Below are 27,101 nucleotides of genomic sequence, written 5' to 3'. Positions count from 1 at the left end.
TGTTTTCTAGAGTGGCTGCACCAGTTTACATTTCCACCAACAGAAACACACAAAATACTGATTAAATTCTATGACCCTTAGAATAATGCCTTTTCAAAAAACAAAATCTATATTTGAATTACATTTCTCAATATTCATGAAGGTCCATTGTTACCTGCATGTGTCTCTTGGGCCAAAAAACCCCCTCAAATCCATGTTAGAGTAAGTATTTAAGAGCTTGAAATATATATCCTATATATTGGTATATGTTATTTTTTAAATAATTTATGTTTAATATTTAACAGCTGGAGAGTCCAACTCTTCCCCTGAGGGTATTGGTGTATATGAAACATAGTCTTTTTCTCAACCATCTTTGTTGTATTATAAACTTTTTGGCTTATTTAGAGCATTTTTAAAAATCTCATTGGGATTTTATTAAGAACTCTGTAACTAAAGAGTTCAGAAACTGGAAAATAAATTTTTATACTCACATAAGCAACATATAATTAAGAGTTATCTGCTATTTTAAAAAATGCATACAATGCACTCCAAATATAAATTATTTTAGTTTATTAATATTATCATCTTATAACCGTGGATAATCAAGGGTTGATTGTATTTACATCATCTATATTTATTGAATACAAAGCCCTGTAGAAATATGCTAATATCCCTTTAACATTCAATATGAGAACTCTTTCCTTGCAAATTGTCTTTTGAAATTGTGTTTTGATACCTGGAACTCTGGCCTCAAAGGATTTCTCCACACTTACCCAAACTGTTCCCTAAATTGGTCTAAATAATTTATAATGTCAGAGTAGGATCTTACTTCTCCATAAGGTTTTTTTGTGAATAAAGTGTTGTAACCTACACTTACTCCCGAGAATGTGAGAATGGTACATACTGTACCACAAAGAAGAGGCTTCACCCCACTGGCTCTCAGGCTCTATGTCTAAATAATGTAGGAACTGGTGTAGTTATTAGGGTCACTTTAGCAGGTGGCTTCACTAAAACTCAGCATGAAAGATGATTTCTCTAAACTGTCCATTGTGTTTCTCTCGTGTGCCCCAAATGTGCCAACACACAAACAGCAGAGCAAGAGTTGTGCTGGCCAAGCCCTTCTGCGCTCGCTCAAGGTGCTGGAACTTTCTTGAAGTCACCAAAAGAAAGACTGAGTTTTTAATGTGTCATTAGAGATTTGCTCATGCCAAAACAGGGATTCTGAGGATAGTCTTTGCTCCATTTTTTCTTTCTCATATTAACATTTACACCACTGACAATGGCCTCATGTCAATCCTTTACTGTATGCCATTACTTGATGTGCTTTTTTGAATTAAATTAATTGTTGCTAAAGTCTTAGGTTCCATATGTTTGTGGAGTCTTTGACACCTCTAGACTTCTTTCCCTGAATATTTACATGTTTTCTGTATGTTTCCTAACACAATTTCTCTCAGATGGAACTTTGTACTAAGTTCATCATGGATAAATAGAAGAAAAGGCCAGGGCACTGTAGTTTATTTTTTTAATTTTTATTATTTTTTTTTTGTAGTTTATTTTTAAAGAATAAACCAGTCCTGGATTTTTGCACAGAGTACTCTGCTACTCACCACTGTCTCCACCCCGCTGGTGTTGGAGAACAACCTGTAAATATTGATTATTCCATTGGGCTTCTCAGGGGCGCTGATGTTGACCACTGCATGGGTGGAAGAGACTGCATGGAACTTGGGTGCTCCGAGACCTTCTGGGGGGGCAGGCCCAGTTCTACACCATGCCCAAGTACTGGGGGCTTTTCCTGCTGAATTCACTGCCCAAACCTTCAAAGAGAAATCAGTAAGACTACTTAAAAGCAAGATAACTTCAGGCTGAAAGAAACGTTGGCAACCAAAAGCAACCAAACACAACAGAATGAGATAAACTTGGACCTTGCAACTTTGTAATCACAGAGGAGAGCAGGTCCTTCCTCTTTTTTTGCCTTTGACCATGTGAACCCTGGTCACATGGGGGCTGATGAGGAGCCCTCATTTCAGAATGCAGCAGGCTGGTTCAAGCCTAATGAAAAACTCGTTGTCTCTGTGTGGGGTGTAGAGTGATTTTGTCAGCTTCTGCAACCTGAATGGATCTGCAGACTACATAAAACTCAGCAATTCTTAAACACCGTCCCCACCAAATCTGCATGAAAATTAAATTTTCCTTTCATCAAGGAGGGGATAAACATATGGAAGGATATATAATCTTATTTATCAAGAACCATTTGTATAATTAAACACGAATATCCTAAAAGGTTGCCTTAGGTCGTCATTTGCATGAGTAAGTAATTTGTAGAATGTCAGGTACAATAGACAGAGTAGATGGATGTGTGAGTGTATAGGGTTAAATTAGGCCCAATAACAGCCAACTACACAGTGATCAATCAGAATGATAGATCTAAATGGCAATACAAGAAGACCGTCTGCGTGTTTAGGAGTAAGAGTATTCCTTAGTAAGCTTTCATGTTGTGCAAATCCAACTTCAGGAAATTTTCTTTCTCATTCACTGTCTTCTACTATATGTATAAAATTATATATAGATATATTTGTCCTGAGCTTTTAAAGTCTGTAAAACTTGCTTAATTCTATAGTACACCCGTTCCAGGTTTAAAAAGCATGCAGAACATTTAAAATATGAGATGCTTAGAAACAGACTATAGTGAAATATTCTACAGTGAAAGCTTAGCTTTGTTTTTGCTTCTTTTACTTTTGCATCAATAATATCTTCCAGAGAATAAATATAGGAGAGACTTTTAGTAGTTAGGCCCAACTTCCATCAGTGTTTCCATGTCCCCCTCCCCTTTTTTTTTTTAGTAGTTTCCTTTGGAAAAGTAAAATTTCTGATGTTGAACTGCTCTCAGATCGCTGTCAAATGCAAATCTCCAGCCCCTTGCTGATAGGATTGCCAGAAGCCCCATTTTTAAGAGACAACTAACGTCCTTACAGAGCAGAACCTGCCCTCTTTAGAGCTCTGACACTTTGTCTCACCAGGTGCATAATAATCACGCACATTTGTATAAACCCTACAATTTACAAAACACTTTAACAGGTCTTATCTTGGTCCTGACAACAGAACTTCGTAGGGTGGCTGCAGAATGTGTGCTCAGCCCCCTCTACCCGTGAGAAAATTGAGGCTCCGGAAATGTCACTCTCTTGGTGATGGAAGTTACAAGAGCTGAGATGAGAATTCTGCTCTTCAATAAACTCTATTATTGCTCTTTCATATAAACCATGCTTTTGATTCTGTATGTCATCCAGACACAGCAGGAAGATACCAAGGATCATGAAAATGAAATGGCTCGTCCATAGACAAATATCTGCAGTTCTGGGGTAGGTAAAGTTAGCCTGTGAGGATGGATACATAGGTCCCGGTTGTCTCCATTGTGTGTGTGTGTGGGGGGGTTATTTTCATAGGCACAGGGAAGTAGGGAGAGTGCACTGTCTCAGCAATTGGAGAACCACTTCATAGAAACCATACTGCCACTGGGCTGCTCTTCCAGTCTCCTCTGAAGTGGCCAAGGTCACCTGGCATGGGAATAGTAGGTTGGAGGTTTTTGGTGAAAGCTTTCAGAGCTGATAAGCGACAGCTCATATCAGTCAGCTACAGACCAACCTCTTTTTTTTTTTTTTTACACTTAGGTAATTATTATTTATTTGCAAAGATCTTTTAAAAAACTTCTCATAAAAGCAATCTAGTCTTATTTTATTTCATTATTTAATTTTAAAGTTTAATTTAGCTCACATATGATGTATGATCAGTTTCAGGTGTAGAATTTAGTGATTCATCAGTTGCATATAACACCCAATGCTCATTACATCATGACTCTCCTGAATGCTTGTCACGCAGTACCCCATCCCCCCTCCAGCAACCCTCGGTTTGCTTCCTAGAGTTAAGCTTCTCTTATAGTTTGCCTCCCTGTTTTCATGTTATTTTATTTTTCCTTCCCTCCCCCTATGTTCATCTGTTTTTTCTTAAATTCCATATATGAACGAAATCATATGGTATTCATCTTTCTCTGATTTATTTCACTTAGCATAATACACCCTGGTTCCATCCAAGTTACTGCAAATGGCAAGATTTCTTTTGATATATATATAGAAATATATATCAAAAGAAATATATATATATATCAAGAGATATATATATCAAGAGATACATATTTTATATATATATACTTGATGAATATATGTGTATATATATTATATTTGATGAAAAAAAAATATATATATATATTACATTTCTTTATCCATTCATCTGTTGATGGACATCCAGACTAATCTCTTTAATGCAAATATCTTTCCAGGAGGTAGAGAAGAACATTTTTTATTACAAAGAGAATGACAAAGTTTGAAAAGAAAATATTCTTGGGGGAAGGGGTGCAAAATAAGGGATACTTTTAATATCAAGTTCTTTGCCAAGAGTGGGGCTTTGGTTAGTGATTTAGGGTGTTAAGAGATAAACTGAAGCATATTAAAAATTTTAAGAGTTTATTTGAGCAAAAATATAATTCTGATGGGGCAGCACCAAACTGGAAGTGGTTATGAGCACTTGGCGGACAGGAACCAGAGGAGAGCCTTACATAGGGAACGTGCAGAAGCAAAGAAAGGAAATTATTTGTTGGCTATAGTTCAAAGCCTATTGGCTATTTAAGATTGGTTGTTCTTAGTGTTTTGATTTTTGTAATCTTGAAGCATTTACCAGCTTAGACTTTGGTTTGTTTATGTAGGCCTTCAAAGCACTAGAGCCACCTCAGACTAATGACCTCTTTATTTAATTAAATAAAGGGCATACAGAATTTTAATAGAGGTCACAATGGATGGGAAAGAAAACGAGGAAAATAAAAAAGTAGGTGTAATAAAATAAAAATTCAGCAAGTTGCCAATTAATTACTGAGCACCAATAGGAGACAGTAACAGTGCAGGTATGGGAATGTTGAAAAAAAAAAAAAGAAATAAGTAAAATCCATAGAAAGTGCTTAGCACAGGTCTGGCCCCAGATTATGAACATTCATTTTTGCTTTCACTTTCAATATAGATGGAGTATAATGAATACTATTAAGCTGGTGTTGTGAGATAAAAACTTCATCCCACATCCCCCTGTGTTAGATGAATTTTTACTGGGTCGAGTCCTATTTCCAAAATGTGATTTAATCTATGGTACTTTAAAATGCTTGAGCGTCAGTATTATAGTGTTTCTCTGTATTTCTGGAAATGTTCTGTTCTGAAAACGAGGCAATTGTAAATTCTTCATCACTAACTGGGAATGTATGTAGGACTTAGTGTCTTTTGTCTTTGAAGGGAGACCTTCATAATATAGTGCTCTTTTTCTTAGTCTTTCTTTTTAGTATTCAATCAATTTGAGATCAAAATAGCATTCATATAAATCAACGTGTTTATGCAAAGCAGGATCAGCCTATTTACATGAGCTACTCTGGAAATGAAAGCAGTTACAATGAAGAAAAAGCTGACTGAAATAATGAAGAATTATGTATTTCACAAAACTTGTCCCACAAGGCAGTGTTTCTATTATACCAAACTACCAGAGGAAAATGTAAAAAAGAACCTGTCATTGGTATCCTCTTTGTTTATTGAGGTTAAAAAGTCCTTTACCCAAAAATTGCTGTGGATTTCTGCCTATGCCCAGTGAAGCAAGACACAAAGGAACTGAAGTACAGAAGTTCAGGGTTCAGAATAAAAACGCTCACAGAGGGGTGCCTGGGTGGCTCAGTGGCTGAATGGCTGACTCTGTTTTGGCTCAGGGTAAGATCTCAGGGTCGTGAGATTGAGCCCGGAGTCACGCTCCACGCATTCCGTGTGGAGTCTGCTTGGGATTTCTTCTCCCTCTGCCCCTCCCACTCGTGCACTCTATCTTTAAAATAAATAAGTAAATAAAAAAAATGCTAACATATGCTTATGATTTCTACTGCGAAACAGTGACCCCAATATTTGGATCCATCTTTGTAGGGTAGAGAAAGAAGCAGAGATCTTGCATGGCAAATTTTGAGCAACATGATCTGATCTTTTAATTTTAATGAACCAATGTAAAAATCAAGAAATAAAATGTCTTGTGAATATGGAGTTGCCTACTGTATCTATCTCTATTTTTTCTATTTGTCACCTCTCTAATTCATCCATCCATCACCACCTATTTACCTACCTTTCACCTAACCGACAAGCCAATCCATCTGGTTTATGTCCCACGATTTCTGGTTGCGATCATTGGGTACATAAATGTGGACTTTTTTTTGTGTGGGTTGCTCACAGAAAAGAAGGGACATATTGGTGGGGTGGGAGCCAGCAAAGCTTATGAATTTCAAGGCAAAGTGACAAAAATCAAGGATACTCCTAATTTTTTATTTATTTAGAATATCCTTATTCCCAATATCCAGCTGAACATCTTTATTCTTTTATAATAAAAAAGATTAAACTTCTCACTAAAACAATTTATTATTTGTGTTTAGTGAACACTTGCACACACACATACACACACACACACACACACACACACACACAATAATAACTTTAAGAGTTAGGAACCTCCCAGTGAAGAGCTATTACAAACAAGAACAAATTGGGACTGGCTGAGTTGGGGTGTTTTGTTCTCTAAGGTTTTGGTTGCAACCACGACAAGAGTTATAAGAAGATGTCATAGAAAACATAGATTATTTGGATAAAAACAAAATAACTAAAACCATTTAACCATAAATTCTATAACTGACTAGAAAAATAGATTAATTTTTGTTCATATTTCTGTTTTCAATCTAATTTTAAAAAATCTAACTAGTGACTATTACCATCTTTATGTTATTGTCCATTAAAGAAATGAAATTGTTCTTTTATTTACTACTCCCCACCCTCCCAGGACTAATGACCATATTTGGCCTTAAAAAATTCCCATTACCTAAAGTGTCAACATCTGCCACCAAGCTGCCAAAATCCCACTGCCGTGGAAAAGATGGGTTTAATCGTCTCCTCTCTGGTTAAAACTGCCTCCTAGATTCTTCTACCAAAGGAGTCTTTGTCAAAAAGTGTTTCTTGGCTACGATCATCAAAATCATTTTGGATACCTGTATCAGAATTTGTGGCAAAAGGACCTTGGAACCTGCCTTTCCAACACATTTCCAAGATTGTGTGAGAAACACAGAAGGCTATTTTCTGTAGAACCAGGTACAGAACTAGGTGTTATACATTTTAAATTTCTATTCAACTGACATCTGTTAAGAGTTGTACTCTGCATTTCCTTTGTCATTACCTTTAGTCATTTGGAAAAGCATGAAGCATGTATCTGTTTGAAGATGTTACAGCTGCAATAATCATCATAGAGTTCATTACAGTGGTCATGGTTCCAAACAGAACCAGAGTTCATTAACTTTGTAGAACGACTATTTGCTAGCTAGTTTTCAGTCCAGGTATAAATTTCTTGAAATCATGATATTTCTAAAACTTGTTGCATCCATTTTTCCCTTGTAGTATATTATTCTAAATGCTCCCAATTCCTCTCTACACATTTCTCCTTTTAACTTGATTCCAGAAGGGAAGCAAGAATTTATGAACAGAAGCATTTGTAATCATTTTTGTAAGAGACATGACTGTGGAGGACAGGGGAAGGGGAGATAGATCTGAAAATTCTCCCAGAGTGGTAGCCCACTGGGTGCTTACATCACTGTGCTAATTATTCTTTAGTCCAATTTCTACACTTAACTGTAAAGATTAGTGCTTTTTCTCACATAACGCTTTAGTGCTTTGTAGCTTTCTGAAGAAACATTCCCTAGGACTGATATTTTCCAAGTGTAGTCTTAATGCAAAGACAAATTCTTAATGTAAATCTCTAGGGATTTCCTGAGGTGTTTTTCCTTTATCATATCATTTTAAAAATATCCTTAAGTGTAAAAATATTTTTTGATTCTTTAGGCTAAGATATCATCATGCTACAAGTCTTGTTAAAGCCAAGGGAGCAGTTTAGTGATGCTGCTTATTCTGTTAGCATCTAATTGATGTCTATTTATTCTTGTATTCACTCTTATTTTCCATACAAAAATGGAATGCAGGAATAACCAAATTTAGCCAGTGATCTTTAACAGAAAACCCCTAATCTGTTGACTTCTAATATAAGTTACAGTGACTGTCCTTGCCCTTGGAACAATTTGAGATTTTGTTCTTTTTCCATGCTGCTTATTATAAGAATTGTATTATAACTGTTACTCTCAAAGGATTAAGATATAGAGGCATTTTTGAGTTCTATGTAACTTCTGTGATGCTTTGTAACATGCTTCCTTGTGGAATAATGGAAATTCTTGATAATATAAAAGCATTTCAACAAAATTTATGACATATTCATATTGAACAGCACGAGGGAAGCAACATCATTCTTTATTAAACTGGAGAATGTGAATATATTTTTGTGACAATTCACATCAGAAATAAACAAAAGCCTGACATGAATGGCCATGCCAGTAGTTAATAAGTAGAGTAAATAGGTTGCATGTTAACAGACAAACAATTAAATTATTTGTTTCCTAGGGGCATGTAATGATATTGTTATCACATTCCCATGAGGGAGACAAATAGATATTAAAAAGGTCTTTCCAATACCTGTATTGGCTAAGGCCAACAGCTAATTCAATAGATTCGATCAAAATCACCACTTCTTTCACTGCTCCTGATTTATGACTTTGGCTGTAGTTAGTCATCACTCATTGCAGTTTGTTCTCCACTGCTCATAAATTATGCCTCATAAATAAAAAGATACAATCAAGGAAATCATATCAATTCATCTACAACCTTGGAGTATATTTTCCCATGGCACTTACATTAATGCCTTTTTAAAGGGTAGCCTGTCGTGGGTTTCGAATATGTTTGAATAGCAATATGCCAAACTGGACTTTGCCAGAATTGTGGTTAGAGAGACCCATGGCTAAAAAGAGAAGGCAATAAATCTGAAGTTATATGATTACAAGATTATTTTATTTCATGAGCAGTCCTGCAGGCTATAGTCATAAAGGAATAGCTTGCTGAAAAGCTCTGTGTAGCTATTTAACGCTCTGATTTTCTTTTATCATCAAATGGACTTTTTCAGCATCTCTGTTTGCATGATACTTTACTGGATGTATTGTAGTTACACTTCTACAGATACAGCTCCTGCATTCCAGGTTCCTTTCATCTAAAACACTTTGGATCAGGCAAGATGGAACATGATTTTAATTGAATTCTGGGACCCAGGGGAAGAAGGGTACAACAGAACATTGTCTTCCTTTCTACTGGTACTTTTGAAATTCAGGGATGTGAAGAAATTATAAGACATTTTCTTTGCTAGACATGGGTGTCTTCTGTTACTACTGCTTAGCACACTGCCTTGCTCTTTAAAGCTACTCAATAAATATGAATATGAGGGAGGAAAAATTGGCTTCAACATTAGTGTGAAATTCTAGAATTAGCCCCAATTTAATTTTAGTGATAATAAGAATTTGGAATTTATCACATACTACTTTTTATTGCCTCTATCTGTGCTTCCTGAGAGAAAATAGGAACTCTGTTCCATCTGGCTCTCATGAGGATACATAAAAGTAGTTGATAGGTTCACTGAGCACTTGCACTTTTATAAGTGTATTATATGTACTAATTTATTTCATCCTCCCAACAATCCTATCAGATTGATATTATTATTGTCACTGGTGTGCACGAGGAAACAGACACAGGGAAGTTTCTGCAACTTGGAAGTGGTAGAGCTGGCTCTCCAATACAGGTACATGATGTAAAAACCCAAACTCTTTGAACTTTTCTACATAAGACCATTGAAGGAGAACCTGGGCACATCTTGCAAGCAGTTGACATCCTGCTCTGGGACTGTAGTAGAGCCTTGCAAGGACTGGCTGTTTCTATGAAGAGCAGCCTCAAAGTGAGATGGTGGGAATTACCACAAATATCATGGCATCCATCTCTGTTGGCACTTATCATGTTTTAACACTATTATATGTTACAAGGAGGCAAAAAATATTCACATACTTTCCATACTGCTCCAAATACGTAAAGACGGTGAAATTCCATTATGTTTTAACTAAAATAATAACCATACCCTACTGATATGACATTGAAAACACATACATCCTCCACAATAAGTTGCTAGAGTAAGCTAAGATCATAATTACCAATTATGATTAACATTTTTGAAAATAACAGTATAGTTAACCAGGTGAGGTTAATCATCCATTAATTCAGTAGATATTTACTGAGTCATTCTATGTGCCAGACACTGTACTATGAGTTGGCGATACAACAGTGAACAAGGCTGGAGTTGATATCTGGATGGGGAGAAACAGTAAATAAACAAACACAAATGAATAGGTGGTATGTGTTAGAAAGGAAATAATCTATAATATAAACTATGTAAGATACAGCAATATAACTGAGAATGCTTGAATTGTCCAGAAGATGCTCTCAGGAGTTGATAATCAAACTGGAATGCTAATGGCAAGAAGGAGGCCATCATGTGAAGATCTAGGGGGGAAAACGCTCTGGGAAAAAGAAGTGCAAAGTCCCTGAGGCTGGATTCTCAAGAAGGCTAGTGCAGCCAGGCTTAGTGAGTAAGGGCCAGAGAGCAATGAGATGAGGACAGAAGTGGACAAATGAAAGTCTCCATTGAACCAGAGAGGAGTTTGCATTTTATGGGAAGCCAAGGGAGGGTTCCCATCAGGGAACAGACTTAATCTGATGTACATTTTATAGAAATAACTGGGTATTGATTAATTTTTATGAATTTATCTATTAAATTTTAATTTTATACGTGAGTGACAATGAACTCATTTAAAGTTTACAGCTACCCTTCTAAGGTAGGTCTTTTCACCCCAATTTTATGGGCAAGGAAATGAAGGCTTAGAGAGTTTAAATCAATTGCTGAGATGACAAAGCCAGTGAATCCTGGAGCCCAGATTACACTCAGAGTCAGTTCATCTTTGCAGGGTCAGGACTCATGCCCCTGATGAGGGTGACCTGAATAAGCTGTGATTCAGTAGACAATTACTGGACTTGGGTCTAAGCTCTAATTCTGTCTTTTCTTAGGTAACTTGCATAGTCATTTAGGCTCCTTATTATACAGAGGGAATGATAACACCTATCTCACAGGACTATACTGAGCTTTGTATGCAAAAATGTCTCTGTAAGTTTCCAAGGAATGGGGTAGTGGATAAATACATTTATAAATATCTTACCAAGATTTTGAAAGCCCCAGAGCTTTATATAAACACAATTCAGATCAACCATAGGATGAGTTTAAGGACACAGTCTTTGGCACCTGAATCTTAGATACAAAGTCAAGTTCTCCCACTTACCAACTGTATCTGGGGCATATTAACAATCACGCAATGCATCAGATTTCTGAACATTATTATTAGTAATAGTCCTTATCTCAAATGGTTGTAAAGCTCTTAGCATAGCACATAGTGAGCACAAAAAATAATAATGATTATTATATCATTTTGTGAAAAGTTAGGAGAGGGTGACTTGACCCCTTGGAAGAGAAAGTGGGACTAAGTAGCAATTCTGTAACTTACTTCTGGGTTCCATGTAGCTTTATTGAGAAACCATAGACTTGAAGACCCTTCACAGCATTACAAATTTAGGCCACATCTCTGTATGTCTTTCTCCAGGTATTTCTCTGCTCTAAAACTTTGAGGGGCAGTGCAAATGAAAGCGTGGCTTTTGAGAAATACTGTTCCTACAGCAACTTTTGTATATTGGATAGCATTCTCTACTTTGCCTTATTATTAATTAAAATTTCTCAAAAGCATCCCAAAGTCTAAACAAAAGGAAATACTGGAGCAATTCACTGGATTCTTCAGAGGACAGAATTTTATTTCCGGTTTCCATTATAAACATGCCACCGGCATCAAGGAGAGAACTGCACAGTTTCCAAGATGCTTTTAGGCATCTTAGTAATGATCAGATCCATCAGCAGATAGATAAATCAATTCACAAGAGAGAGTCTCAACCAACTTCTTAAAGATTTCAATTGAAGGGATGTGATTTACTTAAGCGTCTTAACGTTTTTGTTTCCACCTGTAGATTTGATTGCTTCATTTAGACCAAGACATTTATTTAGAATTTAATGGAAATATACCATCAGTCCAAATACTTAAGTGCAATCCTCCTTAAGCCTTCAGATTTACTTAGTGTTTTATCAATAACCATGGAGTAGCAGGCCAAAGCTTGCCAGGTGATCTCGTAGCCTGGAAAGGATTCTTCGTCACATATTGAGTGAGAAGCAGCACCAATGTGAGGTATGGGGGATATGCTAGGTATGATTCCTTTGCCTCCAGGACCGTTCTATGCCCTGCTCTGTGCACTGGGAAGTGACTCTGCAGACTGCCTAAGGGATCTTCTCCTCCTGGCTTCTTTCCAGTTGGATTGATCAGAGGAAGGAGAGAGTTCAGATTTTTAACGTCTCCTGATCCCTCTCTTTGGCACCTCAGTTTGGCAAGACTGCATTTTTTCTCTAAAGCTTCTTCTTCCACAGTGTAGCCCCTCTTCACTGGCTTCAAAATGCTGGGTTCCAGGAACAGCTTGATCCCCTTTAGGCCTAGAAGGTAATAGCTTCTGGCTATTGCTAGTCCCTGGGTACTTTAACCTCCCTTGTTGATTCTCTTAATCCTGCCCATACCTCCATAAATAGCCTTTTCATTTAATTCTCTTCAAATGCTCCTTTGAGTACACCATCTGTTTCCAGCTGAGATCCTGACACTGGGGAGAACATTTCCAAACATTACACAGGCCCCAGTAACAATGGGTGGGCTGAGACTGGCATTGGATCATAAGCATGGAGAGATTGGAGATAATTTAGTGAGACTGAATAGAGGAATAGTGCCTCTTCACGTCTGCATGGAATGATTTTAGTCAAGTCCCACCTGTGCTGCTCAAGCCCATCTGGTCAGAGAGTGAAATGAGAGGGGCCATGAGAACTTGGCATGGAAATCCTGCTGTCCTTGAAGATAAGGTGCTGTTTCTGCTGCATCATCACTTGAATCTTTCAAATATCTTTCTTCATAGCTTATACAAGCATCCCTATATTTTTATGGATATATTATTCAGGGGTGTGTTTCTTTGTCTTATCAACTAAACTTTAAGCCCCTGAGGAATGGAGTTCATGGTTTTTAGCCTCCTGCTGCAATCCTAGTAACTAGGCGTACACTGTGTATATAGTGGGTGCATAATAATAAGTTATTATGTATTCAAGTTCTAGGATAAAGGGAAATAAGTAAAACATGTCTCATCCTTTCCTGGATATTTTTATAGGACCTAATCAGGTGATTTGAGGGAGCCTTGATTTTCATGGTCATCTCACTGAATAGAAACTGTTGGTGAAGAGCCAGGAGGGCTTGGAATTACACATTATCTATCTTCAGCTGGAGAAAATTTGGTTCCATTTACTATTTTATGTCCAGCACACAAGCTTTCAATGCAAAGATTGGAGGATCAATATTGGCTTAAGTGAACTAGACATTTGGGTTGCATCAGCATGAGGGTGAGAACCAATGCATCTCCAGATGAATAACTTGTCTCAAAGGCAATGTAAAGACTGCCAACAATTGCAGCTTAAGAATGAATGCTAAAGGATGCCATGAAAGAGAAAAAGAATGAAAAGATGTGCACACGTGCGAACTAGAGCATGCTCCTAGGTGTGCTCACACACACACATAGGGAGAAATGATCTGTTGAAAAAAAAAAGCCAATGGCAAAAAAACATGGTCCCTGGTCCAGGGGCAGAATTCATATTTCTATTCATGGAAGTGTCCTAACGGCCTGTAGTCTAAGCTGTAGCACTTTGGCTCTAAAGTTTTAGAACAAACGCACTGTTTGAGACAGACAATATCAATAAATCATTTAATACCTTGAGCTGTGGGAGTTGGGGGGTGGGAGCAGCTTAGATCTTATGGGAGAAACTAACTAAACAAAAGCTTCCATGCTGGTCAGAAATACGTTAGTGAGATTAATACCTAATTAAATGCAAGTCCAAAACCAAACAGAAAACATGCTCGATCCATTTTCTCTAAAAGTGGCACAGAAAATGCTTAGGAACGGGATGGGATAAAGGCGATAGCAACAGAAAATGAGCCATGTGAATCGAGTAGCTTGTCACAGAAGTGTAGACTCAGACTCAAAGTTGGAAGGAATCTCAGTCATGGGTATGTGGGCAAGTAGTTTTATCCTGAGAAGTGGCAAGGACAAACAAGACTGGACCACCTCATTGAAGGGGCATCACACCTTCAGAGCCAGTTGTGTTCTTAGAGATTTTTACATTCTAGCATTTTATTAGTGACTCACTGATGGAGGCATAAGAGTTTTCTTAACCTGGTTCTTTTCTGTCTTGGAAGAAGGTACCTTCTTTTCTACAGTATGGGCTCAGGGTAGAGTGGGGAGGTGGGCTTACTATGTATCAAGCATCCAGCTAGACGTATAAAATATCTCATTTCTCTTAACACCGATTTTTTTTAAAGTAAGACTTTGAGAAATTAAGCATCTTGCCCAAGCTGTGTTATTTTTCACTCAGTTTCATCTGCCAGCTGTGAACATCTAAGAGGGAAGAGCCTGGGAATTGTAACTATTTCACAGTAGTGTGGTGGGTGTGTGTCCCGTGCTGGGGCAGCCCTTGTTTCTGGCTAGAAGTGTTTCCCACGTATTCATAAATCCCTGGCTGTAGGATGGGGCCCCGTGTCCAGGCCTATTTGATCAAAATCTTCCATTCTCTTGGTCACAGGACTATATGGTGCTAGGCAGTCCATGAGAGTCTGGCTCTTGTTTGATTTATGAATACTGAGAGGGAAAGAAGTCCTTTTCCCACTCTGAGGTGGGAGGGTAAGAATAATAATAACAACTATCGTAATTGCACTGGGCAAAGAGTTCCTATGTGTGATGTGCTGGCCTAAGCATATTTATCTATCAACTCATTCAATCTCAAAGCATGAGTCTATGAGTTCAATGTTGCTCCAATCCACAATTCCAAGCCAAGGAATCCAAGGCACCGAGAAAGCTTGAATCAGGTAATGTCAAGAGTGAGTTTCTTTAATGCCTGGAGAAAGTCTGGTGTGGAATGAAGCCAAATGGAGACAATCAAAGATGGAGGAAGGAGAGAAAGGATGAATCTGACAGCTTGGAGTCCTGTATCCCAAGCTCCTGTGGAGGCCTGGTATTTACACCATTTTCTTGGTTTCAAGGAATTTCTTTGGTCCGTTTTCCAGACAGGTAAACAAAAACAATTCTTTTCTATTTAAGTTGGCTTTCTATCACTCATAGTAAAAATAATCAAGATGCCTTATTGATGCTGCAGGTTTTCTCAACAATCTAAATGGGACTCTTAGATGCAGTAAATGAAATAAATTGTTATTGGTTGACATTTATATTTTCTAATGTATTTATAACTTATTAAATACATTTATTAGTATATAAATAAATTGGATTTCATTAGAAAACACCACTACTGATGTTTCCATGTTTCCATTTTGGTGATAGGGAACCAGAGAACTATTGATCCGAAGCTGGTCTCATATACTCACTTGCTTCGATACAACTTAAAGCTAAACACGATCAGATGATCAAATTGCTTAGGATCAGAATATATTGTCAGGTTTTACAAATTATAGATCAAATCAAGGTTGAGCTAAAGTTTGATTAGAAAATTTTAAAGTGTACGGTTATAGATTACCCCCACAGAGGCTCCTAGAATTTAGAACTGGGGAGAGCTTCCATTTAAATACCAGTAAAAACCACTGGGAGAGGTTACTTTGCTCAAGGATCCAGATACAGTGTGAGAAGGACTTTATCTGTTCTTTCTCCTTCCAGCTCATCACCCACACATTGTGGGGGTTGGACAGAAATGGCTCCAGCAGCCCCTCCTGCAGTCTCCACATGGATGTTTTGGGCAGGAACAGTGAGGGTTCGTCCCCTCGTCTGTCTCCTGCTCAACCCTTCCTTGCATCCTCTTCAGCATAAATTTCCAGACAGAATTGTTTGGAGTCAGGGTCGGTGTGTTAGAAAGAAGGCAGCGGGCTGCCACCCTGTGTGGCCTCCCACAGCACCAGCCCTAAGATCAGCCCTGCACGTCCTGAGTCATAGGGTTTCCTCTGCGGCTGACCTGTCACTTCTCAGTCGCCCAGCGCTGGAAGCCTTCAAGCCTTCAGAGATTGTGTGAGTGTGGGTGCTTAGTGCAAAAACCTGTCAAAGTGGGGGAATTTTCAGGAAAATGAATTAAGTCACTGACAGCAAGATCCAGTGAAAGGGGGAGCCACGGCAGGCCCTAGCAAATCCACGGTGAGTCATTGCCTTAAGCGAGAGTATGAATATGAATGCACAATTACTGAGGGCTGCTTATCAGCCCCAGCTCGCTCCCCACAGGTGAAGCCTGCAGCTGCCTATGGAGCAGACTTCCACCCAGGTCCCTCTCTGAAGCCTGTGCAGAGACTGTTGTCTTCATTTGCTTGCTGTGCTATTAAGAACCTCCCCATGCAGAATTGGGAGGTCTAGACCTTATAGATGAGGACAGCCAATTTTGAAAGGGTTGAAGATAGAAAGGAGTATTGTCTCAAAAGTATCCCATTGGATTTTGTAAATATTCTGTTGAACAAGAAGCCTGTGATCTCCATGTAAGGAAAAGGTCTGTACACTGAAGAATTCCATTTAGTAAAGATGCATCTCATTTATGTATGAATCACACATTGACAAGAGTTTTTGAGAATTAGGTTTTGGTAAACTAAATTGTATTTGAAATTCACTGAGAAGGCTCATGCTCTAATGAGACACTGCATCGTGTGGTTCTGCAAAGACGTCCCATCCATCTTGTGAAATATAAAAAGGCACTTCCAGAGTTCTACAATTTGTATTTCAGAGCTTACTGTTCTTATTAAAGTGGATCCTGCAGAATCTCTGGAAGCTGTGTCGAAGTCAATCAAATTAGAAAAATCCCATTTTAAGTGGTGATGAATGTTATAACTCTTAACTACCAAAGGCCAGGTGTCCCAAGTGAGAAACAAAGCAAAATAAAACTCCAATAGAAATAAAACAAAATCCACGAAGAAGAGGAAAATAAATTATTTGATTAACTGAGATGTGAACTTTGCAGATAATATATTCTGAATTCTGAAGTCCTCCACTTTCCAGTTTGATATCAAAACAACAGGATTTCTGTTTAGGGTGGCTATGGATAAACCAAGGTAAATAGGTTGGTCATCAATTATCATCATGTAAATTAGGCACTTGTGGGGAACTGGCTTCACTTATTTAGGCAATCGGTTTATGATGGTTTAGGACTGTGATTCTCAGCCCTGGCTGCACATTAGAATCACCTAGGGACCTTTTGAAATGCACTGATCCCTGGACCCATCCCAGAATCAGAACTACAGGGGGATGGAGCCGGAGCATCAGGAATGTGGTTAAAGTTCCCTAGGTGATTCTAATGTGCAGCCAGGGCTGAGAGCCACTGAATTAGGAAATCACCACTTGAAAATCTGGCTTAAGCAGCATAGCAACAATGCTGTACCCTCTGGGGCAGTATTTCTCAAAAAAAAAAAAAAAAAAAAAGGAGGGTTGTGGATCATCTAAGCTGCTTGTTAAAAATACAGATTGCTGGGAATCCCCACCCTCACCCCTCGGAATCTCCTTTTGTATTAGAAAGACTGGGAGCCACTACCTTTAAGATGTTTGATATTGAGGTATTACTGAAAATTTAGAAAGTGCCTGTAATATCACATGGCTTTTGTCCACCTCAAATGTGACAGTTACCAAGCTGGTTCTATGAATTGTTGTGAGGTAAGTGACAACTGACTGGTTCTCTTCCTCTAAGGGCTCCTGGAGTGAGGGACTCCCCATTTCTTTCAGTAAGAATCCCTTTCTCTACATAGTTCCTGTCCACTCCATTCATCAGAACTCATCCACTCTAGACTCTTTTCTCCCAGAGCTCTATTACAGGTCAAGTGATTGGCGAATTTACACTAGGAAGTGCTGTCTTGTTTATCCCCCCACAATAAATTTTGGCAGCTGCCTTCAATGACTTATCTCAGAAACAGAAATGAGTACAGAGTGGTGTAAGGTCCTATAGGAGCAGGGTGGGCAGCAGCATCTGATACCCTCAGGGCACACCCTGTGGAAGACCACCTACCCAATTACACAGATCATCACCACCCTTCTGATTAATAGATGTATATCTCTGGGTAGTTTCTCAGTTCTTTGGTTTTATTCCCAGAAATATAAATTGCCTCAAAAAATACAATCCTCTGCAGAAGAGTCAAATCATTGACAGATATTGAATGAACCAATACCTCTAGGACAATGAAGGTATTTTCTGAAAGGCAACTTGCAGATGAAGTAACCCTCAGACAGGTTTGAGAGCAATACAAGTTCATCTCAATGGCAAAAAATGTTCTTTTGTAAAAGGGAAATCAGTATTTTAGTACATTACTTCTAAATGGCTCCTGTAAGGTTATTCAGGACCTGTGTAGACTGAGCAGTTATCCAGGCTAAATAAATCTAATATTTTAGTTCATTTATTTCAGCATTTAATCTATGCTTTTCAAAATATTTCCTGTAAAAACTGGGTTTTGGGCAGATAAGCAGCAGGAGGGTAAAATCTAGCCTATGTGGTAACAAGGCGGGATTAGCTAGTAAATGCAAATTTGAGATCAGTTTGTTATGGAAACCCAACTAAATGCTTCCATTGGGTGTAATGAATAGGAGGAGGTGCAGCGTGACCCAGAGTAGACAGTTACAAACAGCATAGCCTGAGGTCCACTCTCCTCTGAATTGTAGGTCCCTTAGCTCCTCCTTGTCCTTAACTCCTGATAAGAAAACTCACCAGAGCTAAGACATATGTGTGAGGTTTACCATTTCTTAAAAATTGGCATTAGACTTCTATGGATCATCTAGCCAATTATTGAATCCAGTGGCACAACATAATGCCAAAGAAGCTATAATCACTAGTTTGCTTTCAATATCTACGGGTCATTTAGTTTCATCTAATTAGAAGCCAAAGATTTCTCGCTTATTTCAATCAGCTCTGTCACAAAGGTGTGTTTTTATTCCTGAGGAAGACTAGATAATTGAGAATAGAAGAATCTCAGATAAAGTGACATTTTTTTAGTAAAGGTATAGACAAAGGAACAAAAGTGTGGCCAGCTACATAGATCCTGGCTGTTTCTAATACTATTTTGTTGTGTTTTCAACTGTGGTATTTTGTTCCTCCATGATATAAACCACAATCTTCACCCTAAACCCTTGGGGCCTGATGTGTTTTTAAATAATTTTGCTTTTTTTCTTTTCAGATTTGGGAAAGGTAATAAAATACACGTACTGTGTGTGTTGTAATATCCTCAGAATGATATGGTAAAACATGATATGGTAAACACAATATTTCTGTAGCAAAACATATAAATACTCACAGTAGATAGGATAAATAAATGCTATAATCTCAAGTTTGTTTAGATTGCATTTTGCTGCTAAACAAGTCATGCCAAGCCTAGAAAAAACTTTTGTTCTTAAGAGAGTTTTATATTTAAAAATGAAAACAAGGGATTTTGAACATGTATCTATTTCTCCAAACCATTCAGGAATCTTTTTATATTTTCAATTTTTACTAACTACATTGGGTAATTTGTCTCATACATTATTGGCCTAAAATATACTCTTCTCACACTTAAAATGTTACCTCTAATTACTGCATTCATTGATTTCCTCAACATATTTCTGGTGACTTGGTGATTTTATTATTTCTAGTTATGGTAAGCTGTTCAAGGCTCAGTTTCCTATTTTAGAAAATTACACTTGGCATTATGCCTGGCACTTAGTGCTTGCATCAATCAGCAAGCTTCTGACTGCAAGCAAGAGAAACTGGTTCTGACTTTTGCAAAAGAGAGTTTATTGGGAGTGTATGGAATTGAGAATAGTTGAAGAACCATGCCTGAAAATAGCAGGCATAAGAAAAGCCTTTGGATTGAGGTTTGGGATATTTTATTAGGACTTCTCACCTTCACCTTTTAAAATTCTGAGTCACCATGCAGAAGATCAAGCCCCAGGTGAGTCTGAGGGGCTGAGCATGGTTCATGTGCCCCTACCCTTTAGTTAGGAGACAGCCTAACACATTCATGGACTGACATTCTCCCAAACCTGAGCAAGGGGAATCATCCTCCCACCCTTACCCCTGGCCAGAAATGGAGTTGCTATCAGAAGAAGAATCAAAACTACTCAGAGAGGAAGATAAACCATGAGTCTCCTAACTCTGGGAAACGAAAGGTTGCAGAAGGGGAGGTGGGCTGGGGGTTGGGGTAACTGGGTGACAGGCATTAAGGAGGGCACGTGATAACATAAGCGCTGTTACTGTATGTTGACAAACTGAAGTAAATTAAAAACAAACCAAAAAAAAACCTCCAAAAACACTCTGAGAGCAAAACAAAATAAACCTAACAGAAGTCCTCTATAAATTTCAAAAATATTTTCAGAATTTTTTTTGTAATTCTTGGCTTTTTAGGGATATGCAAAGTCCTTACTTTTTAGACTGCTCTCATACAAAACTTGCTTCATCCCCATGCACAGGTTAATTGTTTTCCTGAAAACATTTCTCAACACTCCATATCTTTCTTGAGCACAGGGGGTGAAGGTACTTGCCACTGGGTTTCATTTTATCTTGGTACAATTAATGAGTTATTTTCAAAGTGATTTTTTTTTAACAAGGAGTGTTTCCTGCCAAGGCAACACTGACAGAGGGAAGCTTAATGGTAGAAATCACTTCATTAATAAGGAATGCAAATACTTCACCTGAAATTTATATAGGAATAACAAGCATATATCACATGGATCAAGAACCAAGAAAATGAAGAAGGAAAATGACTATGCTCTTTCCTCCCTCATTTACTGCTTAAAAATTTTCCAAGAATATTATTAGATTCCTTAAGCCCCACATTTCTCTAAATGGCTTTTCAAATTGCAAGGAATTTTTACAGGCAGGTGCTGAGGTGCGTATACGGTCTCAGTGTGAATTGTTGATAATACACATTTCTTACCTGATACTCATATTCTGTGAAAGGTGACAGTTCGAAATCCGTAAAAGAGCTTGAGCTTCCATTATAGGTTAGCACTGGATTTGATTTTCCAGGATGAGCTGCTATTTGTCTTCTGTACAACTCATAATATATAACTTTTCCATTTGGCTGAAGTGGTCCTGTCCACAAAAGGGCAACCATGGGCTGGAATCCCCCTGGAGCCATCCGTACCTCTAGATGTGGTGGGGGCTGCATCAGAGGCGCCACCTCAGGGGTCTGTAGGGATGTCCAATCACTTGATGCACATCCCAGTGCGGTGCAGGCTTGAATACGTACTTCGTACCTTCAGGATACAAGGCAGAAATTACCCATTATTGGCAAAATAGATTTTCATGAAAAGAATATTTAAAAGACTGATTTCCAGGGGGGGAAAAAAGAGACTATTTGCTTAAAAGAAAAAGACAAATAAGTTTACATTTATTTTTATCTATAGCTAATCCTTTTAAAGAACGATAAAGGCGTATTTCTATAAAAATTTTAGAACCTGTTAAGTCCTCCTTGCTTTCCAAACAAAAACAAAGATCCTCAACTATCTGGAAAGGGTGGGCACAATTCTACACTAAACAGGACTGTAAAGAATAAATTACCTTTCAAGGTTCTCTCCAACATAAAAATTCTGGTACTCTGCAGAATTACTTAACACAACGATGAAGAATGCAGATCTTGAGGGGTATGAACCAGTTTTCTGTAGCCCTGGGCTCTTCCTACCTTTGCAGCCGGAGTTAAATGATTCCCCAGGAATGTTTCCAGGTCGTGAAGGCACATCATGGAGTTAAGGTCTCAATGGTAATAAATCCCCTCACCTGATACCTGACATCTTAAAACAGACTCTTACACCACACAAAGACCTTTTGGGGCCAAAGTGAATCCAGCTACATGCTAGATTATCAATCATGGAGACACCTTATCACCACCCAGTTAAACTCAACCAATCAATTATGTTTTGCCTCCATAGTTGGTCTCCCGCCACCTGGAAAGGTCTATTTACATAGCTGGGACCTTGCCTTTCCAGCAAGAGGGGTTTTGTTAGTATTAAGTGCCCATGGCTGCACATAAGTGCTTTCTCCCCTCTGTTCCCGAGCCCCAATGATTTTATGACACCCCTGATTTTCCCTCCAGTGGCACCCACTTTTCTATCTTTATTTCCTTTGGTTCCAGACATTTCCTCTTCTCTTTTCTGCTTTCCCTCCTCTTACCACTGTTTTCTGTTCTCTTCCTTGCTTTCTATTTCCCCTACTCTCTTCTCTTTCCCCCTTCCCCTTCTTAATTACACTTTTTTCTTCTTTTGTGACATCTTTCATTCCCCTTTTCTGCTCCTCCTTCCTGTCTGCTCCTCCCATGTTTATCTCCACCCTGATGGGACTATTGGTTTTTGGGTGCATTGCTCTGTAGGTGTGTATGGCAGGTCTGACTCCTAACCAATTCTGTGAAGTCCATTTCAATTTTCCACATGTAGATTGTTTTCTGGATCATCTGTGGTAGTTTTAAAATTCTGGTTCATATTCCTTTTGTTACTTAGTGTATTCCCAGGCTCCTTCTTCCTACTGACCGGTGGGAGGTACTCCCAGAACACACTCATTTGCAATCTTCAATAAGCATTAAGCTGCTAGAAAACCCCCCAACTACATGAACCCCAACTTCATATAGAAGTGATATGTTGTTTTAAGTCATTAATGTCACTTACATCTTCAATTAGAGTAGATAGTGAAGAGACAGCTCTTATCGCCTTAAATATCATTGCTAGGCTTATAATCAAACTTTTTTTTTTCCCTCCAGCCTATGAAAAATGCTTCTTTCACACCTGGAAACTTTTTTTTTTTTTTTCTCCAGAAATCTTCTTGACTAAGAGTTTCAAAGGGGAGCAAGTTGATACGATTTTTCAAACTTGCAGGTACCAGTTAGGGTAAAGAGGAAGTCAGTATAAAACATTCAGCTCGGCAGCTAACCTGGGTCTTTTTAATGCCCCGAATCAGAATAAGATAAAAGGCAACTCACACAGCATGTGGATTAGCTATGAAAGATACCTGCGGAAGTTTTAATTACTGTTTAATATTTAATGCGACCTTAAATAATTGTCATGAGTAGATGCATAAGACCATGAATGTTTCATTTAAACAGCACTATATATCAGAGATAATTATAGGAGGGATCTAATCTACACATCAGTAGATTACAATAATAGCTGAATTTTACCAGTGGTGGTTGGAAATCAACACTCTTTCAGCCTTTAATTTTTTTTAAGTGGTTCTGTTCATTTTACTAAATTTTAAACATAAAATGTCTTTTATTACTCTTCTCTCTGGGGATGTAAGTTACTTAAAATGTGATGGGGAAAAATGCCAAGTAATTCTTCAAGCTATAGGAAATGGCCAGTGTAAGATTCCTCTGTATGGAGAGCAACACACATCCATGCACGCCACAGAGCCCAGAGGAGACCATCGAGAAACATGAGCTAGCAAAGGAGCACCATCCTGGGATGTCAGGAGATCAGACCTGGGGGAATTCTAAGGGGTTGAGGAAAGAGAGTCTGATGAGTCTCATTATCTCTGGAAGAAGTGCTGGATTCAGTAAGCAAGCCTTCCCCAAGAGAAAATTTAGGCCAATCCAACTCGGCTGGTAAGAGCTCTCCCATCAGCACTTTTTTTTCCTCTTTAATACCTGATTTTCTTCCCAACCCGGGGCCAAATCACTCCATCTGGGCTCTCACAACTGTCCAGGAGCCTGGATGCTTTCAGGAGGGACTAGACTCAGGGAAGAGGCCCATCTCTGCTCTACTCATTTGAGACATCATGGTGAATTGCTAACATTTCTGAAAAACTGACTGTCCAGACATCAGTTGCAAGAATTTTGCTCTCTAGAAGTTATGCAAGTTTTGACTACATGAGGACATGCTTAGTCCACCGTCAATGGTTAAGGGGTTGGGGACTGGGGACATCACCTGAATGGATGTTGGAGTCTTCATTTGAATTGATGGAGGGCTCACACTATGGAAAGGACAGTGGCTCACTCTTAGCAAATCCGGAGTTGGCTACCTACCTGTGAAATGGCTTCAGCTGGTCTACGACGAATGACCGTGTGTCAAAAGAATTGTGAGTTGTGTTGATGTGTATGATTTTTGTTTCTTTTTCAAACAGCTCTCGGATAAAGAGGGTGTAATTGACAATCTGGCCATTTGTCCTCACTGGAGCGTCCCAGTTCACTAAAATCTCTTGCGGGCCCTTGGCCTTCAATTTTGGAGGTTCTATCCCTGAGGGCGCCGAGGGGTTGGTTCTGTCTTTGACGAGCGGACTCAAAACACCCCCTTGGCTATTGTTGGCAGTCACTGTGTAGCCATATTCCACACCTGGGGTGAGAGTGAAGTCATGATAGCGAGTTTCCAGGCCAGTATAGACAATGGTTCCATCCCGCCTAAGTTCATAACTCCTGATCTGGCCGTTTGGGTTCCTGGGAGGCCTCCAGGTGATTTCTATCGATTCTGAGCCTGTGACTTGCAGTTTGGGGGGGTCCATGTTCTGCGGCGGGGCCTCGGTGGTCCAGGCAGGTTTCGATGCACTGGCTGTGCACCCTCCGTCTGTGCAGGCTACCAGGGAGAAATTATACCGGGTCGAAGGCTGCAGGTCAGAAACCAGCAGGGACAGGCTCTGGCCAGCAAGGTACTCCTTACCGTCAACCCTAAGCAAATATTTAGTGATGTTTCCATTTTGAATCAGCGGCGGGGACCACGACACGTTTATCTGAGTAGCGCTGATGGTCCAGGGGGCTGGAGGGCTGACTCCCGCTGGCGCCGCCTCGGGGGTGGTGGTGCTGCTGGGTTTGCTGGTGGAGCAGCCTCCGCTTGAGCAGGCTTCGACCGCGTAGCTGTACGTGGAAAACGGAAGCAGGTCTTCATCGGTGTAGTTGAAGGTCACAGCATCAAAGCTGAAAGGGTAGAGCGCCCCGTTCCTCCGAAGTCTGTACGACTGGATTATGCCGTTAGGCCGCTCGGGCGGGATCCAGGAGATGAGCAGTCTGGGGGGGCTCACAGATACACCGGCTATCCCCGGGGGAGAGAGACCCTCCGGAGGCGCCTGCGTCGTCCTTGCCGCGGCCCAGGAGCTGCAGGTGTGGCCTGCCGAGTTCCAGGTGCGGATCTTATACTCGCAGCGCGTCCAGGGCTGCAAACCTGTGTCATTGTACGTAAATGCGCTCCTTTCCGTATCGTATTCTGTGAAGACGGCTGTCCCTGTCCCGTCGGCCTGCAGCGTCTGATTCCCCCAGGCTGGCCCGTCCAAGCACCTGCGAACCACCTCGTAGCGGACGATCCTCCCGCGCGGGTGCAGGGGCGCGGCCCAGCGCAGCCCGACGCCTCTGGGCCCCGCCCACTGCACGGTGGGCGGGGCCTGCGAGCGGGGCGGGGCTTCCTCTGTGCGCAGGCGCTGGGCGCCGGAGCATGCGCAGCCGGCCCCGGTGCAGGCCTCCAGGTGCAGCGCGTAGGCGGTGAAGGGGAGCAGGCGGCGGAAGAGGAAGCGGCGAGTCGGGCCGCTGTACTCCAGGCTCCCGTCGCTGAAGACGTTGTACGTCTGCGGGCGGAAGAGAAGCAGAGCGGTGACACCCGGAAGCAAGTGACTTCCGGGGCGGCGACTCCTTTTCCTCCCTTTTCACCTTCTCTCCCCCTGCTCCTCATCTTGGGGGTCCTAATCTAACTTGGGGAGCGTGCTCTTTTCCAGCTAATGGGAAGTCTGCAAAAGAAGCACAATGGTGTCCTGTGCCTTGTTTTTTTCACCCCAATTCGGGTTGCAGAGCACGCGAGCACATACCTAAAAGCTAAGGACTCTGGAAGTTGATTCTTTTTTTTTTTTTCCCCCCAGTTCGGGTTGCAGATCACCTGAGCACATACCTAAAAGCTAAGGACTCTGGAAGTTGATTCTTTTTTTTTTTTTTCCCCAATTCGGGTTGCAGATCACATGAGCACATACCTAAAAGCTAAGGACTCTGGAAGCTGATTCTTCTTCTCCTTCTTTTTTTTTAAAATATTTTATTTATTTATTCATGAGAGACACAGGCAGAGGGAGAAGCAGGCTCCATGCAGGGAGCCCGACGCGGGATTCGATCCCAGGACCCTGGGATCACACCCTGGGCTGCAGGCAGATGCTCAACCGATGAGCCACCCAGGGATCCCTGAGCTGATCCTTTGACTTAAAAGATTCACATAGGGTTTCCTCCTATTTTTATTTTTTTAAAGTAGGAAACAGTATTCAAATCCCCTGTTTTGGATGATAATCACTTTGGACCTCCTCCTGAGCGGGGTAACTAGGGCCTATCCACACTGTCCCTCTCCTTCAGCGTTTAGTGGGAGATGGAATCACAAGGCTTAACCATTTGTTAACTATCAACCAGGGTTGATGAAAATGTGTGGCCATGTGTGGGCGCAGATACAGAGACAGACGTACATACACGTCTGCTGGACACATATACACAAATAGAGATACACACTTTGATGACTAGAAGATGGAAAAAGTCCTGCTGTTTTCTCTTGCATGCCACGGAGGAATTGATTGCTCCTTTGGAACAAAGTATTCTTTTGTTCTGGGGAAAGCTATCTGAACACCCATCATGTAAATGTAGAGCGCACTTTCATCCCATATTATTCATCGTTGGTTGGGAAAGATGGGAAGCAACTCAACTTGAAAGTAGGTGTTTAATTATCTCTGACCCTGTGGAGCCCACCTGAGCTCTGGATCCCATACCTGCTCTTTCCTACAGATTGCACCCCTGCAGTCATTCTCATTATCTCTTGCATCACCAATGTATCTCCCTCTACTGGGCTATTTCCATTCCTGTTTAAATGTACTCTAGGATCTTTCATTGATTTTTAAATGAAACCTCTTGACACACTAGTACTGGCTACTGCCCTGTTTCTCTACTTTTCACCCATATTTCTTTAAAGAGTTGGGGTCCTCATTCCTCCCTTGCCATTTTCTCCTCAGGCCATCCCAACCTGGCTTCTCATTGCACCACTTGATTTTCTTGTTGAAGTCACAATGAT

At 40.0% G+C, this 27,101-nt stretch overlaps 1 protein-coding gene across 1 annotated transcript in view; it reads right to left on the bottom strand.

Moving 5' to 3' along the window:
• The window catches only part of USH2A (usherin), a 689,554-nt gene that overhangs the window by 22,780 nt on the left and 639,673 nt on the right, over positions 1–27,101 (bottom strand). The window contains exons 62-64 of the mRNA XM_041722698.1: positions 24,113–25,635; positions 21,038–21,359; positions 1,587–1,793 (exon numbers count right to left, since the gene is read on the bottom strand). Of these exons, the coding sequence (XP_041578632.1) occupies positions 1,587–1,793; positions 21,038–21,359; positions 24,113–25,635 (2,052 nt within the window). The remainder of the gene's footprint in view (positions 1–1,586; positions 1,794–21,037; positions 21,360–24,112; positions 25,636–27,101) is intronic.

This window comes from Vulpes lagopus, chromosome 11 (genome assembly GCF_018345385.1).
Source record: "Vulpes lagopus strain Blue_001 chromosome 11, ASM1834538v1, whole genome shotgun sequence".
In the NCBI taxonomy this organism is placed as follows: domain Eukaryota; kingdom Metazoa; phylum Chordata; class Mammalia; order Carnivora; family Canidae; genus Vulpes; species Vulpes lagopus.
Note: the sequence above shows the minus strand (reverse complement) of the source record. Positions and strands in the feature narration are given on the sequence as shown.